This window comes from Protobothrops mucrosquamatus, unplaced genomic scaffold (genome assembly GCF_001527695.2).
Source record: "Protobothrops mucrosquamatus isolate PMUCROS unplaced genomic scaffold, P.Mucros_1.0 scaffold1305, whole genome shotgun sequence".
In the NCBI taxonomy this organism is placed as follows: domain Eukaryota; kingdom Metazoa; phylum Chordata; class Lepidosauria; order Squamata; family Viperidae; genus Protobothrops; species Protobothrops mucrosquamatus.
This window is the reverse complement of record NW_015387506.1, coordinates 139,641-155,192: the sequence shown is the minus strand read 5'-3', so window position 1 is coordinate 155,192 and position 15,552 is coordinate 139,641. Positions and strand designations below refer to the sequence as shown.

Genomic DNA, 15,552 nt, shown 5'->3' with positions numbered 1-15,552 from the left:
CCCTGATTAAAACGTGTTTTAAAGTTAGGAACAAGGATGCAGGACCTACAAAGGCCCGCTAATGCTACCAATAGAGGAAAGGTTTTCCTCTTAAGCACACATACAAACCTTGATTGAGATGGGAGCACATTCTACAGTAAGACTCTGAAGTGTCATCCATAAAAGAAAAGAAATTTAAGGGAACCACCACTGAGGACCACTGAGGAGTGGTTCCCATCCTCATCAGACTCGTGCTTGGGACCCACGGCCAGATGCCACAGCTAATCAGAGCTAAGGTTTGATGGCTGATCCGATGAGCATGTATTTTTAACCACCTCAACCCCAGTGTTTACAGAAAAAGATGAACAACACTTACTCTTCCTACAGTGTAAAAATGGAGTCTAGATTAGGTCTGTTAAAGAAGAGGGAGATGTCTCCTTTAAAGTTCAGTGTTCCAAAACCAACCAGGGTACGTGAACAGGCCTGCATAGTTAATTCTATGGCTTTCATGGGGGGTGGGAAGGAAAGAGGGCTTTAAAAAAAATAGTGATAGAAATATAGGAGGAACAGAGCGATTGTCGCAGCTCTTTCAAGATCGGGAAACTTTGCTGAATTGATGCCATTAAACTCTTGGGTTTCGAGCTGAAACCTGGTACGGCCCTTTCCCAACCGCGCAGAGGCCCCACGCAACAGGTGACAATATTCAGTGAGTGAACACTCAATTCCATGTTGAAATTAGTTTTGGTTAAATGCTTTAAGGGGTGGACAGGCAAGGGGCCCAAGGATGCAGCTCAGGTATTTATGGCAATAATTGAAAACGGTATTTAAAAATTAAGTAGGGTGGGCTCTTCCTCCCCTAAAAAGAGATGAGAGATCATATATTCATCAGCTCAGTACAAAAGTGACAAAAACAAGAGCTACAGAGATTAAAAGAAATCAGGCTGGTTCTGAGCAGCAGATAGCATAAGGCTGATGTAAGGGGAGAATACAAGGAAAATGAAGATACAGGTTTGAACTCCGGGTCTTGCTACCCAAACCTTAATTATCGTAAAGACAATGGTATAACCCTGCCCTAATCCTGGAGGAAAACTGAACAATGGAACTCAATGGCTGGAAGCCACAACGGCCTTGTGCCACTCGGGGGTTACAACTGGGCTTGCTAGGAGCAAGAAAAGACCTTGGCCAAAAAAAACAAAAAAAAACCTGCTTGCTCCAGACATTAAGAGCATTGGAATGTCCCTTCCTCTGTTTCTCACTTACATAGCATAAATAAACAAAAACAAATAGGGTTTGTTTTTTTTAAAAAAGGGGGAATAAAATGGATGTAAGCTTAAATCACAGTGAATTTTCTGACCCCTAAATCTCTACTTAAGACAATCGGAACTTCAAAAGAAATATGCATCAGAAAAACCGAAAGAATGTAATCTGACTGTAGCTAGGGGACAATCTGAATAACTGATATTATGCTGGTTTTGAGAAGCTTCTGATACCCTTATGAGATATCTCAAGGCAAACCTGACGTAGGTAGTATTCTGGGTTCATGCCCATCAACTATGCTGTAACAAGGGCCCAGATACAGAGAAATGACACAGATGCTTCCCACAGGCCTTATTCTAACTTTACATTGTTGTGGTGATCTCCAAGAAGAAAGCTCTTTATTCCTGGGATAGACTCTGGCCACTTCGGAAAACTTTTGTAGCGGAGCATTTACATGTTGTTTGAGCTAGCCTAAGGCAGCATGAAAACCCAAGGCCCTCAGCTCTGGCAAGGACACTGAGATTAAGAGCCGTGCGTATTTATAACTTCTCCAGAAAAGCAATTCAATGCAGTATCCCCTTTCAATAGGCAAAATAAAAAAAATTAGAAGTGGGAGTCAGCTGTGTACTCATAGGGCATGTACTGCACACAGGTCTCCCTAACAGTATGGGAGAGCAAGGGACTTGCTTCCATCATCTGCTACCAGTATCATGCTAGCTGGGACTGGTGGGAGTTTAGAGTTCAAGTGCTAAGCACCCATCTCTATCCTACAAACACTACACAACAGGTGCATGTGTGCTGTGACGTATTACACTGCCCCTTCCATCAAACCAATTGGAATTTTCCTAGATCTGTAGTACCTTCACCGTTTTATAATGATTACCTTATCATGATCAGTTGATAAGCAGCACCAACTGAGCTATCAGAAAGAACACAGAATTGTTGGTTAGGCTCGGCACAAGGCTACTTAATATGAAGTTGAAATAGATTTCCGTTGTTGAAACAACGAAATGCATCACAATTCTCCTCTATCCATGACTGGAGGAAAGGAACACAGCATGGTATTTTTCAATGGCTCTCACTCTGGAGAAAATCCCTGGATATTCTTTTGTTCAAAAGCTTTTGCAAGCTTTTGCTACGGATAAGATGTTCAGGAAGATTATTCCCTTTATGAGATAATACAGGTACCACCTGGAAAAGCAAAGCTCTGTTTATAACATATTAATGGTTCCTTACCCTCAGACCCCTAACTTCTCAAATATACGAAACAGCTTATTACAGATTTCTTCATGGGGAAATAGACCAGGTTACATGCCTTAGACCCCCACCACCTTTTTATAGATACCAGTTGCCCAATTTGTGACTGGCTTGCACCTTGACAAATTATGAAAAGCAAAATGTAGACAAAAAAGATATTAAGAAGAGGTGGTACAATTAAAGGGAGAATTACACACGATGCGAAATCATTATTATTATTTTTTCCTAAAGTTTGAGGCATAAAACCTGAAAGGACCAAGTTAAAATATTTACTAAAGCTTGGCATTCCATAAAACTTCTTCTAAATGATCACATACAAGGGACTTTTGCCTGGAGAAGAAATGTCTATCAATACATACAACATGCGCGTGGCTTGGAAGGACAGTGACCGTGAAGGGAAATGCCATGGTTTGAAATCTACGGAAACTGAGACTCATTCACAGTGCAACTCGTCTCTTCCTTCTTGATTCTGCTCTTCTTGGAGATCGGTTGCGTCTTCAAGTTTGACAAAAGCCTGTATGGTTGCTGCAAGCTACATTTAAACAATGGAATAAAAACTATACATTTAGTGTTAAACAAAAGGAAAAAAAAAACCAGTCCCTATAAGCGGCATGAGGACTAGACAGGGCAAAAACTCAAGAGGGCTAAAATGGAAGGAGTTGCTTTGTGTGTTCGTGTGCATGTTTGTGCATCATTGAAAAAATAAACCAGTCCACTGTCCAGCAGAGGCTGCTTACACTCTATCTCTTCGGCCCCCGAGCTCACTCTGCGTGGACTTCCGTCTCTGGCCTCTGAAGACAAAGCTCTGACGATAGGAACGCTCCTTGGCCCAAAGCTGTGGCGTAAGTCCTACTATGTGGATGAGGAAAAGAAGGTGCAACTCCCCCTCCTCCTCCTCCAGAGTATCCCCCTCTTTGGTGCTGAGGCATAGTATGGTAATCATCCAAATTATCATACTGGGATACCACAGTTGTACTTTGGCGTTTGCCAAGGGTTTGGTATGGGTACAGGAGACCGGCATCCCGCGGTGTGCTCTCAGAGTGCTGGAACCGGAGACTATGGCTCCGTTCCGGCTTAGGTGGTGGTCCCGGAGGATGTCCATAGTGCTCACTCTCTTTATAGCAGTCTCTGGAGTGCTTTTCAGCCGGGAGTCTTGATCGAGCCCGTTCTCCATCCGGCCTATCCTCAGCCAGCTTTACCTCTTTGTGGTTCAGTCTCAATACGTCATGGTTAGCTGGGATGTATTTTCCACCCGAGTGCTGATACGTCAGGGATTCTGTGGGTTCCGATGGGTGGCCCTTTGGTCGGTAATCGGGATAGGAAGGGGCATTTTTAGCCTCCAGCGGCTGCCTGTGGACCGCTTCATGTGCAAGGTGCATTCTGTGCTCCATGGAATTACAACCGACCTCGTGCGGTTTTCTGCTCCTGAGACTGCTTTGTTTCTGAGGGAGCAGAGGTTTCTCTGACTGTCCGTTCCCATAACCCCCGCGGTAATGGGCTCTGTCAATGTCAGGTTCTGGCTGGGGCCCGTAGTAGTGTTCCTCTCCCTCGGGTGCCCCTCCCTTGCCTAGGTATCTCCCTTCTTTCCCATCAGCCACCGTCAGGAGTCCAGTTTTCCCAGGATCAGATTTGCTGCGCAAGTGAACGATGTCTGTGGCCCGCACCTCCTCTTGCAGCAAAGGGGCTACGTTGTCATACTGGGACATGACCGGCCCCTTGACTTTCTGACGAGCACGGCTCTCTCGGCGGATGGACTGCATGCAATATTTCTCCATATCTTCCAAGTCCCAGGAGACATACATGGGTTTGGCATCAGGGGCAGGCGGCACATCCCTGCTGATGAAACTGTGCTCTTTGCCTGCTAGGTGCCCAGGGGGACCTCCCCGGGAGTAGGGTGGTAAACCAGGACAGCGATAGAGGTTCTTGGTTGGTAACTTGGAGTAGGATGCAAAATCTCTGCCTGGGAGAGGATGGAACTGCCTCAGCCTCACTGTACCGTAAGGGTCCAAGTCGTAATATCCACCCTCGCCAGCGGTATAACAAGAAACGCTGGAGGAACTGGAGTAAGGGCTGTATCGGTAATGAACGCGGCCATTTTCAAAATACGGTTGCAACTGAGTGACGTGATAATCGCCATGGGGCTGATATGGCTTGTACTGGAAGAGGGGTCTTGGGCAATAAAGGGGGTCGTCGTCAGGAGGCACCTCGGTGCGGGAGATAGGAACGGATCGGATGGCGGAGGGGGTGGACACGTGCAGGGAATGCACCCTTCGGATGGTAGGGTAGGGTGGAGCTTCCTCCGCACAGCTGCTGCTCCTCATTGTTGGGCTTAGGGAAGACAGATATTCAACCCGGCTGCGTGGCTTGGCGTAATGGACGTATGAGCTCTTTCCTTGACTGGCATGGGCGTTATATCGGGAGCTCAGGGGAGTCTCCGACAGAGAAGGATAGCCTGGATGCTGCTCAGACTTGCTGTGGAAAAGGTGGGGCTGGCTATTTTCAGCCCTGTATTGATGAGCCGAGGAGGGTTTCGGATGCGCTGGAGGCTCTGGCATGCTTTCTGACTTGGAGGGAGGGAAGTAGGCAGACGGAAGGGATGCCTGCTTAGACAGGTTCGGTGGTGCCAACACATCCTCTGCTGACAGGGGCAATGAGGAGGAAGCCATAAAAGCATGGAAATTGGCAGGGTTTATCGTATCATTGCTGTTGGAATGCATGGCGGCTGCCAGTTTACTCTCCATTGTCCTCACAGGTGGTGCTGGAGGCATAAAAGCATAGGACGATTGAGCTGGGGCAGACTCGGACCTCATCTGTAAAGGTGGAGCCCTGATATTTTCTCGGGGTTTCTCCAAATGTCCCTGGTGAAACAGAGCCACTGGGGTGGCCGAAGTGCACTGAATTGTAGCACTGGCCTCAATGCCCGAGACGGGAGCCGGCTCAGCTGTTCTAGGCTCCAGCAATTTGTCTGGAGTTGCCTCTCCTTGCACCTGATAGAAGAAAGCACAAAGATTAGTTATAATCCCAAAAGGGTTGCCGAGATGAATACCGACTTCACTTACAAACCAAAACTAGCTTTTTTTTAACTAGCAACTCAACAGAGCTTTTGCAGCAGGGGAAAAAAAGTACAACTTTTGACGGCAGGTGATTTATTCACAGCCAAGACATCAATCAACTTTTTATTCACATTTCATCCATTTCAACGGGATGAAAGGAAGGATGTAGTCAAGCGATTTCTAAGAATTAATACTTCAAATTTGGGGTGACCTTATAGAAGTATTCCGCTACTACAGGTTGCCCGTATATAATACCTTCTATCCCTGTAGGCCGGAGAATTTAAAAACCTGGATCTTAAGCAATGTTCATGTATCCTTCGCTAACCATATGGTATGTATTAGTTTACTACTGTCGTGTCATTAATGAAAATGGGACCAAATAGCAATGGAATTATTTGGTTCAAAGTAGGTCCCTGTTGAACACAACGATAGCTGCTTATGAACAATCTTACTATAGTTAACTAATGTGTGACACAACAGCACCCCCTACTGCTATACTTAATTTAGTACTACAGGTTGTTATGACCACCCTAAACTTCATCCAATGGAAACCGAAATGTTCTATCTGACCATTCCTAGAACATCTCCGTCAAAGCATCTTGGTAACATCTTGCTATCTTAGGAGAAATGGGCAACCAAAGTCTCAAATGTTCCATTTTCTCCCAGGAACAACTGAAAGACCCTGGAAAAAGCTTGAGCACTTATACTCGCCTTAAGGAGCGTGGGCAGATGAAAAGCAATGAATTAAAATAGGAAAGAGAAGCCAAGTAAAAATCAAGTAAACCGAGGTGGGGAAGGATAGGAGAAGATGCCAGGTCACGTTTGAGGGCAGAATTTTTTCCTGAATTACTATGTACAAAAAAAAAAGAGAGGGCAGAGAGAATGGAGCACGGAGCCCAGTTAACGTTTTACCTGGCTGAAGCCTCCTGAAGGTTTTGTGGGAGGAGTCTGTCCCACGGCCGGCTGGTCCCCTGGTCTTATGGGTAGAACTTGGAGACTTCCTGTAGGAAGAACTGCTTCCCCCCATGTAATGTTGCTGGTGCCTGTGGAAGGCTGAGGTGGGACGTTCTGTCTGGACATGCCAGGATTAGATTTGGCAGTCACCGAGTGGTTCTTCATGACGCAGGCCAGATCTGGAGGGAAATGAAGTCTGTCCTCCATTTTACAGATGGGAAGATGAATCCTGTTGGCCTGGATCTGGTTCTTATCCAAAGGGACACCAGCATGCAGAAGAGGACTTTCTACTGGTATCTCCGCTGTAGATGATTCTGCCTGAACACTTCGTCCAGGACAGGAATGAAGATGACTCTGATCTTCTGAGACAAAAGATTCAGTAAGAAGGTGCGTGTCTCCCACTGTACATGGATAGAAGTGGGAGTGGTCCCAGCCCATGTTAGTACCCAGTCCATGAAGGTCTCCTGCCATGTTATTAGAGAAAGTGGAGTGGTCCCGATGTTCAGATGTGCCAACGTGGAGATGGTCGTCGCCTTCAGACGTGCCACCGCTTTGGGGGCCCTGAACTAAAGGCAATCCGCTTCTTTGAGGATCCCCAACCATCTGAAAATTGAGCGGGTTCTCTGGCAGAGAAGCATAGAACTGGAGCCTTTCCACAGCACAGCCAGGATATGGATGGAACTTTTCTAGAGTTCCCGCACTCTCACTTTTCCCACAGTTGCTACAGTCTGAATAAATATCTGGCTTCTTCTGGGATTGAACTGAAGCTTGTTGGGCAGATTCGGCCAGAGCAAGAGCCAGGATTCGTGCAGCATTTTTTGGAGGTGGAGGAGGGACAACAGAAACAGAATTGACTGGAACAGAATCCTGGGGGGTGTCAAGGGCAACGGCTCCTAGTGGGAAGAAGAGTAGAAACAAAACAAAACAAAACAAAAGAGAATGGTTTACTTTATCCTGCTAAGGAGAGTGAGCAATTCGTATAGATCATTATAAAAAAAAATAAGTTTTTTAAAAAAAGTCCAACATTTCACCAGTGGCCACTCCTCGGCGCGACAAAGTGCGTCTTCTGTCATGCATGCAAAACAGGATAGCAGTTCGGTGTGGAAAAAGCGCAAAAGATTGTCTAAATGTTCCTGTTGCAGTCCTAACGACTAGGGCAGTAGACAGTGCAGAAAGAAAGAAAATGCCAGATCGCTTGATGGGATCTTTCGCACAACTTAATCACAGGTTACTCTGGGCCCGTGGGTCCCTCCTTCGAATGCAGCCAAATTTATTTATTTATATGGTTAGTTACAAAAATATAAAGTTTTATCAGGAAGCGTTCTGATGGGAAGACATCGTCTCATGTTACGAAAAAAGTGAAGAGAGACAGGGCTATATAAAATATTCACAGGGTTGTGGGGTGTTTGTTTTGTGTGATACAAGGAGGTGCAGAGAAGCTTAAGGTTCTTTTAACGTTCGCTATCAAGACCCAAGCAGCATTTATAGGCTCTGGAAGACACATACTTTGTTATTGTTATTATTACTACTATTATCATTATTACCAATGTTTCCCCCACTTTTTAAAGGCGTGCAGAGAAGCAAGAGCTTGGCGGCTTGTGAACTTAAAGAAAAAATGGAGGAAAACACACTGTACCTGGCTGTGTCAGTCCAGAAGGTACAGGTTTACTCTGGCCACTGCTGAGAGCAAGTTGTTCCACCTCTTCTTGAAGCTCTGCTTTCTTGGTATCTCCTGCGTTCTGGAGTTCTTGCTGGGGTTCTTCACCGTACCTGCTTGCACTGCTTTTCAAAGGTGACGCCATGAGCTGGGCAAGGGACACGCTTGAAGCTTCGTTGTGGTCAGTGTTTTTTTTAGTCCAATCCAAAGGGCTGCCGCTTTCCGGCACCCCTCCAGTAACCACGTCAGGCATTCGGCTGGGGAGAGCATAAGGAACGGGTTCGGAGGCAGGGAGCGGTGGCGATCTGACTGGCTTTTGAGCCAACTTGGGGGAGTAGGCACAGGTGAGCTTCTCGGAGAAAGGCTGGAGCTTTGAAGGCTTGTCTTCAGCTGGGCTCAAATCCAGAGTGAAGAAGGGACTCGGGTTTTTTTCCTGATAAGGAGAAACTGGCTCCGAGCTGGTGGCGCTGTAGGGCGTATGAGATTGGCTGCCCGAGTCTAGCTCTTTCTTAAAGACGCTTGGCTTGTCCTTGTTATAGTCCATTGACTCCAACAGGGAGGTGCTGCTGTCGAGACACTCGGATTCTGCTTTGGGCGGGCTGCACTGAAAAGACATGGGGTCGAAATCCAAACTAGCCACCCCGATCTCCGGAGGGCTCAGATCAACGTCCTCCGCCGACCTGGGGGAGATGAGGGCGGGAACCTGCAGGTGTCCCTCATCTCCGTCGCTCTCTTGGTCGTGGGGCAGATTGTCGTAAGAATTGCAACGATTCATGTTCCCCAACAATTCCCCGTTGAAAGAAGCGGATAAAGCGTCGCTGCTCGACCTTGGTCTTCGGGGTCGAAAGAGTTTAGACTCACCTGGAAAAACAAAAAAAAGAGAGAGAGTCGTGAGTACTTTGCCCAGTTATGGAAATGCTCCGGTTATGTGAAATGGTCGGTTGCTCTTTGCTTTTCTGTGAAAAATATAGAGATATATTCTCTTGCAAGTCTTTGTAGTTAGAATACACAATGTGCTTAAAACTCTGGTCCCACCCGTTTATGCACCTACCCGCATCTATATTAGCGTCCCCCACAGTTTTTCCTGCTAGGACTGGGGAAACAAGAAAGAAACTTTCAAGGTTTCTGTGCGTATTATTTAAGGGAAAGATTCTTTTTCTCCCCAAAATTGCACCCAAAAAAAAGGTGGTGGTAAAAAGTGACATATTAAGGCGTAAAAAAGCACACGTTTCTTCACCTAATACAGACACAAACATGCCTCCTGAGACCTTTGCCTCCTAATTTTTTATAGATGTGATATTTACTGAAGTAAGCATTTTGCTGTCCGTAGAAGCAGCTCTTAGGAAAATATAAACAAAAGCCAACTTGCCATCGATACCATGCAAAGATGAAAGAGACTCTTCACTCTTGGTGGAGCGTAGGGTTCCACTCTCTCCTCTTCCTCCTGGTCAGCCAGAAACAAAACGATGGAATATATTTAAAATATGACTACACAACCCCAGAGACAAAAATGTATTTGTCTAAAACAGTGCTTCTCAACCTTGTGCAACCTGAAGATGAGTGGTTTTCAACTCCCAGAATTCCCCAGGCAGCTAGGGTATGCCATGCTGGCTGGGGAATTCTGGGAGTTGAAGCCCACTCATCTTCAAGTTGCACAAGGTTGAGAAGCACTGGTCTAAAAGAAGATGTCAGATTCTTTGCAGAGCTGAATCTTTAGTCTTTAAAACAATTACTATATGACTCAAGTGAAGCAGAGACTGGTCAAAGGCTTTGCAAGAGCACGGTGGACTGACCATGAACATAACTAAGAGGATCAAAGGCCTGGAGACCCGAACATACAAAGAACGGCTGCGGAACTTGGGTTTGGCTAGTCTAAAGAAAAGAAGAAATAGGGGAGACAGGATAGCAGTGTTCCAGTATTTGAGGGGCTGCCACAAAGAGGAGGGAGTCAACTTATTTTCCAAAGCACCAGAGGGCAGGACAAGAATCAATGGTTGGAAACTGACCAAAGAGAGAAGCAACCTGGAATTAAGGAGAAACTTCCTGACAGTGAGGACGATTAACCAGTGGAACAGCTTACCCCCAGAAATCGTGGGAGCTCCATCACTGGAGATTTTTAAGAAGAGACTGGACAATCATCTGTATGAGATGGTATAGGTTGTCCTTCTTGAGCAGGGGGCTGGACTAGAAGTCCTCCAAGGTCCCTTCCAGCTCTATTCTATTATTAATAACAAAGTATGTTTTCAGGCTGCAACGAGGGGAATTCAGCTCCACAAGAGTGCTCCTGAGCCTACGAAGGCTGTTTTAGCAATACATGCTAAGAAATTAGAGCAATGTCCCCATCGATAAATGCCTCTGTGGAACAGAAATAATTTAGGCATTTCTGAATTACATTCCGAGCAGAGCATGTGGTGATTTATTTTAAAATAATCAATACTAAAAAAAGCAGCCCATCTGGGGTAAACCAGAAGTATCCATGCACCCTTACCTGCTAGAGCTATTGCCTTCATTTCTGATGGCTCACTTGGGTTGCGCTGCAGTTTCCGTTTGGAAAGAGAGGATGATTTTCCCAGGTTGAAGAAGGAACGCCAGCTGCCCACGGGAGATTTTTTCATCTTACTGGGAGGTCTCTTTCTACAGCGAGAAAAACGGGACACTGAGAAAATGACGGAAGGCTCCACGGTGGCCCCCGAAAAGAACATTAGCAATTTAGACATGAAGAAGTTACAAATCCACACCCTTTATGCAAGCCAGCAGCATTTACAGACGTACCCTGAGAAAGGATGACGAATGTATGTTTCAATTTCAAAACTGTCCCAACATAACCCTGGAAAAACTAAGTGTAGGACAATGCAATTACACACAGACAGACAGACTGACAGACAGAAAAATCCTTCTACCTTTCAGATGGAAAGTCTATGATGGTATGGAACTTTCCCTGCAAAGCAGCGGGTCCCTCGCCTACTTCGATGTATTTGCTATCTGCCGGGGCTGGAGAATTTATCTGAGCCTGAGTCCTTGCCTGGGCTTCCTCTAAAGTAAGCAGCTTTGTGGAGGGAGAGGACACCAGCAAAGATTTAGGTCGTGACAAGGAACTGTGACCTGCCACAGAAACACAAGGCAAAGCAGAGAGAGAACGATGTGAGTTACGAGAACCTGTGAAGAAAGAGTTTCCTGAAATAGAGCCAAACATTTCCTTTATCGCAAGACTTAAGCAGGGAGTCTTCAAAACACATTTATGCTTTTTCCAAGAAAGTCTGGAAGGGAAAAAATAAATTTTGGGTTTAACATAATGGACACTCCATCAAATTATTTTTCCTTCCCTTCAGTACACAATAGGACTTGGGACTCAATTTGGGGTCACCGTTTTCTTTTTTTACTTCTATAATTTTACCGCTATAAAGACTTGAAAAGGAGTCTCTTTTCCCACATAATGGCCTTAACAAGCTCTTTCATTAATATAAAATGTTTTGCAAAGTGCAATTTCCCCCCCCAAAAAATAAAGAAGTCGGTGAGTTTTACTCCCAATTTAAATTCAAGAAAATACTGCTTTAAGACTGTGTATAGCTTTTAACACTTAAACATTACTGACTTGCTTCTAGCAGAGATACTGCTAGACCCAGTGAATTCAGAAACCATCTCTTTAAAAAAAAAAAAAAACCTCACAGGAGAAATTCCACCGCATTTAGCACTTTTTCACATTTTGAAAACAGTAATCAACAAGTCAAGAGGTAGCATCAAACAAGCAGACACTACCCTGTAACGGAAACTATGCTGAAAAAGTTGGGAATATACATCATGCCAATCCACAAAACATCTGTTTTGTGTTTTGCCTTAGTACAGAGGTCTTCAAACTTGGCCCTTTTATGACTTGTGGACTTCAACTACCAGAATTCCTCAGCCAGCGTGCCTCACTGAGGAATTCTGGGAGTTGAAGTTCACAAGTCATAAACGGGCCAAGTTTGAAGACCCCTGCCTTAGTATGTTGTGTGAATTCAACCACTATGACTTTTAAGCCATCGTTAATGGCTTAATAGGTTGTGAAACCCACCCAATCATATGTCTTTAGGGTTTGTTTGTTTTTTTTAAAAAGTAATAGTTTTTTTTAAAAAAGAATAATATGTAAATTCAGTATTTGTCTGCTCCGTACGGAAGGCAGGCATGGTTTAGCACCAACCGAAGTCCTAAAGTTTATTGCCCACTGATGTTCTAAACAATTTGCTGAATTTCCTATAAACGTAACTTTGCCAGAATGGTAACCATGGGGACAGTCAGGGGAAAATGTTTGCCAAACTCTGAGACTACTGGTGTCACTCAAGCTAAAATGGGATCCCCCAACTTGGGGGGGGGGAGAAACATATTTTACAATTGTGATGGTGGAACAAAGGCTTGGTACATGCTTTTAGAATGGACGCTCTGCAGTTAGAGCAGGGAGTCTCCAAATTTGGCAACTTTAATACTTATGGACTTCAACTCCCAGAATTCCTGGCTGGCTGAGGAATTCTGGGAGTTGACGTCCGTAAGTCTTAAAGTTGACAAGTTTGAAGTCCACTGAGTTAGAGAGCTCTGCATGGTATGCAATTGTTGACAAAGGAACCATTTTCCATGACGAACGTCTGTTGGACACTCGCTAAGCTTCATTAGCCTCCAATGTATGTGAGGTAGTTGTCTATTAAGCTGCATTTCTCTATTTGGCCAGCCAAGCAGAAAAATGAAAACTTTGACACACTGCTCTGCCTACCCTTTTAAGGTTTGTTTTGGTTTATTTCTGACTCAAACACACATACCTGCACTCTCTCGAATAACAGAGCTGAGCTTAGAGCTGAAAAGGACGTCCACGTGATTGAGAATGAATTCCACAACCACGGATTGGATTCGCACTTCCATAAAAGCTGCTGTTCCACTGAAGCAAGCAGATTCTATCTGTTTTGATCTAGGAAAAAGAGGGGGGAACATTAGCCATCCCTTCAGCCACCACTGGCAGTTTCTTTTGCAAAGGAACAAATATTTGCATAGGAGTCGTAGTGTGAAGTCTACACAAACAATGCTGCAGAGACATAAATTGATAGCTTGTGTATTCTTTCTCCCGTAGTATAATACAGAGCAGTTACTACATATGGACTTTGCATCTGTGAATAGGAAGAATCCTTCATCTTTTTCTTGCAAAAGAGGGGTTCATAATTTCTCTGTCAGAATGTATTACCTGTGGCCATCTTTCCTAACAGGGATAAAGCTTAGTCTACCACTAAGCCAGTGGTTCTCAACCTTTTTAATGCCGCGACCCCAACCGGTCGTAAGTCGAGGACTAAACTGGTCATAAGTCGAGGACTAAACCGGTCGTAAGTCGAGGACTAAACCAGTCGTAAGTTGAGGACTACCCAACCGGTCGTAAGTCGAGGACTTTCCCTGCCCGGGAGCGCCGCGCATGCGTGGTTCCACCCCCTGCACCGGCAGAGGCGTAGCTGGCAAGCGGCAGAGACGGAGCAGGCCGACCACCAGCTGGCCCAGCCCAAGGGAGGTAAGGCACCCGCCGGAAAAGGGGGGAAAAAATGGCGGACAAAAAAAAATGGCGGACAGCCTTGCTTGGCGACCCCCATGAAATGGTCGATTGACCCCAAATGGGGTCCCGACCCACAGGTTGAGAACCACTGCACTAAGCTAATTCCTGATAAAGCCACAGGTGTAACATCTGACATGAGCCAAGCGTCTTTCTAGTAAAAACAAGTAAAGCTTAACTTTCTGGCTCTCAGTAAGTATCCAACCTGTCCTGCTGTTTCTTTACAAATCAATCTTTACCTAGCTGGTGCCAATTTCTCCAATGAATATTTTCCACTTTTTCCTTAAAAAAAAAAAAACTCTTGACAAAAAGTTAAAATATTATAAAGCCACTCTCACGCTACATAAAAACACTTTTGTTTTCCAACAGCTTTTTAAACATAAAAAGTGCTGGTGGAACTTTTCTAACAAATGTTATTAAAAGGTGTAAGCTATCATGAGCTACAGCTCACTTCAACAGATGTAATTTAATTTCCATATGCTACGAGATTCAGAGACACACTGAACAAATAGGGCTATCCGGTGGCTTCTGTCTTTTGTGATTGTGGTGACTTGCAGACAACACAAAAATACCTGCCCTTTGTGTCCTCATCAGTATGCACTTAAGGACCTCATGGCAGTGCGACAGAACACAATTAATGTTGCTAGTTTTGGGGCAAGATCTGTTTAACTCGTACATATTTTGATCTTATATTTTAAATTCCATGTCACTTAGCATGCCTTATTTTAATTGTGCTGCTTCTGACATGAATGAACAAACAAACAAATCTCTCTATTGTTGGTTATCATAGACTAACATGGCTTTTTTCCTACAATGTCTGCAATCGATAGATACCTTAGTAGGTTTGGTGCCCAGACAATGGCTAAGTTCTTTGTATGCATGTTGGTGATGGCACAATATTCAGCCAGGTGTGACAAATGCCTCATAAGGAATTCCAGAGTCCTGGGAAAAAAAGGCAAGAATTTCAGATAAATTAGCCTATGATGCCACCGTTTCAAAAAAAAACAAAAAAACAACCAAGCTAAAGGGGGATTGAGAAAAATACCCTAAACAGACTAATATTTCGCTTTTTGAAAAATGGCCAACTCTTTGCTTCCTTGTTGCATTGCAAAAGCCAAGGAAGACAAATATATGCCACATGGATCAATATACTGCAAGATGTCTCCAGCAGTTAAGGTTTATATAGACATTGTGAGATTCCATTACTGTTTTCTAAATGGCAACTGCCATCTTTGATGACCATTAGAGGGAGCCTCTAGAACAGTGTTTCTCAACCTTGACAATTTTAAGGCATGTGGACTTCAACTCCCAGAATTCCATAGCCAGCATTGCTGGCTGTGGAATTCTGGGAGTTGAAGTCCACATGCCTTAAAATTGTCAAGGTTGAGAAACACTGCTCTAGAACATTATCTAGCTAAAGAGTGTGTACCGTATATACTCGAGTATAAGTCGACCCGAGTATAAGCCGAGGGACCGATTTTCCCACAGAAAACTGGGAAAAATTGGTGACCCGCGCATAAGCCGAGGGGGCATTTTGGCTGTTCCTCCCTGGCCGCCTCGGCCCCCCCGGCCCTGTCAGTGAGCGCCCGGCAGGGCGCAGCGTCGCCAGGCCTCCCCCCTTCGCGCGAGGCTTCTGGCATTCCCTCTCGCGCTTGGCTACGGCTCGCCGCTTGCTCCCCCTCCCCTGGCGCTGCGCTGCGCCTGCTTGCCTGGCGGCGGCGTCCGCACCAACAATGAGCTGGGCAAGCAGGCGGAGCGCAGCGCCGGGGGGGGAAGCGAGCGGCGAGCCGCCGCCGCCACGCTCATTGCCGCTGCCGCCCGGTTCGTTCCCTCGGCTT

The 15,552-nt window shown here is 45.3% G+C and overlaps 1 protein-coding gene across 1 annotated transcript in view; it reads right to left on the bottom strand.

Annotated features, from left to right (window-relative positions):
* Positions 1 to 2,616: 2,616 nt before the first annotated feature.
* The window catches only part of ARHGAP32 (Rho GTPase activating protein 32), a 30,229-nt gene continuing 17,293 nt past the window's right edge, over positions 2,617 to 15,552 (bottom strand). The window contains exons 5-12 of the mRNA XM_015821324.1: positions 14,549 to 14,656; positions 12,945 to 13,090; positions 11,058 to 11,259; positions 10,646 to 10,791; positions 9,527 to 9,601; positions 8,137 to 9,018; positions 6,459 to 7,393; positions 2,617 to 5,480 (exon numbers count right to left, since the gene is read on the bottom strand). Coding sequence (XP_015676810.1) covers positions 3,255 to 5,480; positions 6,459 to 7,393; positions 8,137 to 9,018; positions 9,527 to 9,601; positions 10,646 to 10,791; positions 11,058 to 11,259; positions 12,945 to 13,090; positions 14,549 to 14,656 — 4,720 coding nt within the window. The 3' untranslated portion in view covers positions 2,617 to 3,254. The remainder of the gene's footprint in view (positions 5,481 to 6,458; positions 7,394 to 8,136; positions 9,019 to 9,526; positions 9,602 to 10,645; positions 10,792 to 11,057; positions 11,260 to 12,944; positions 13,091 to 14,548; positions 14,657 to 15,552) is intronic.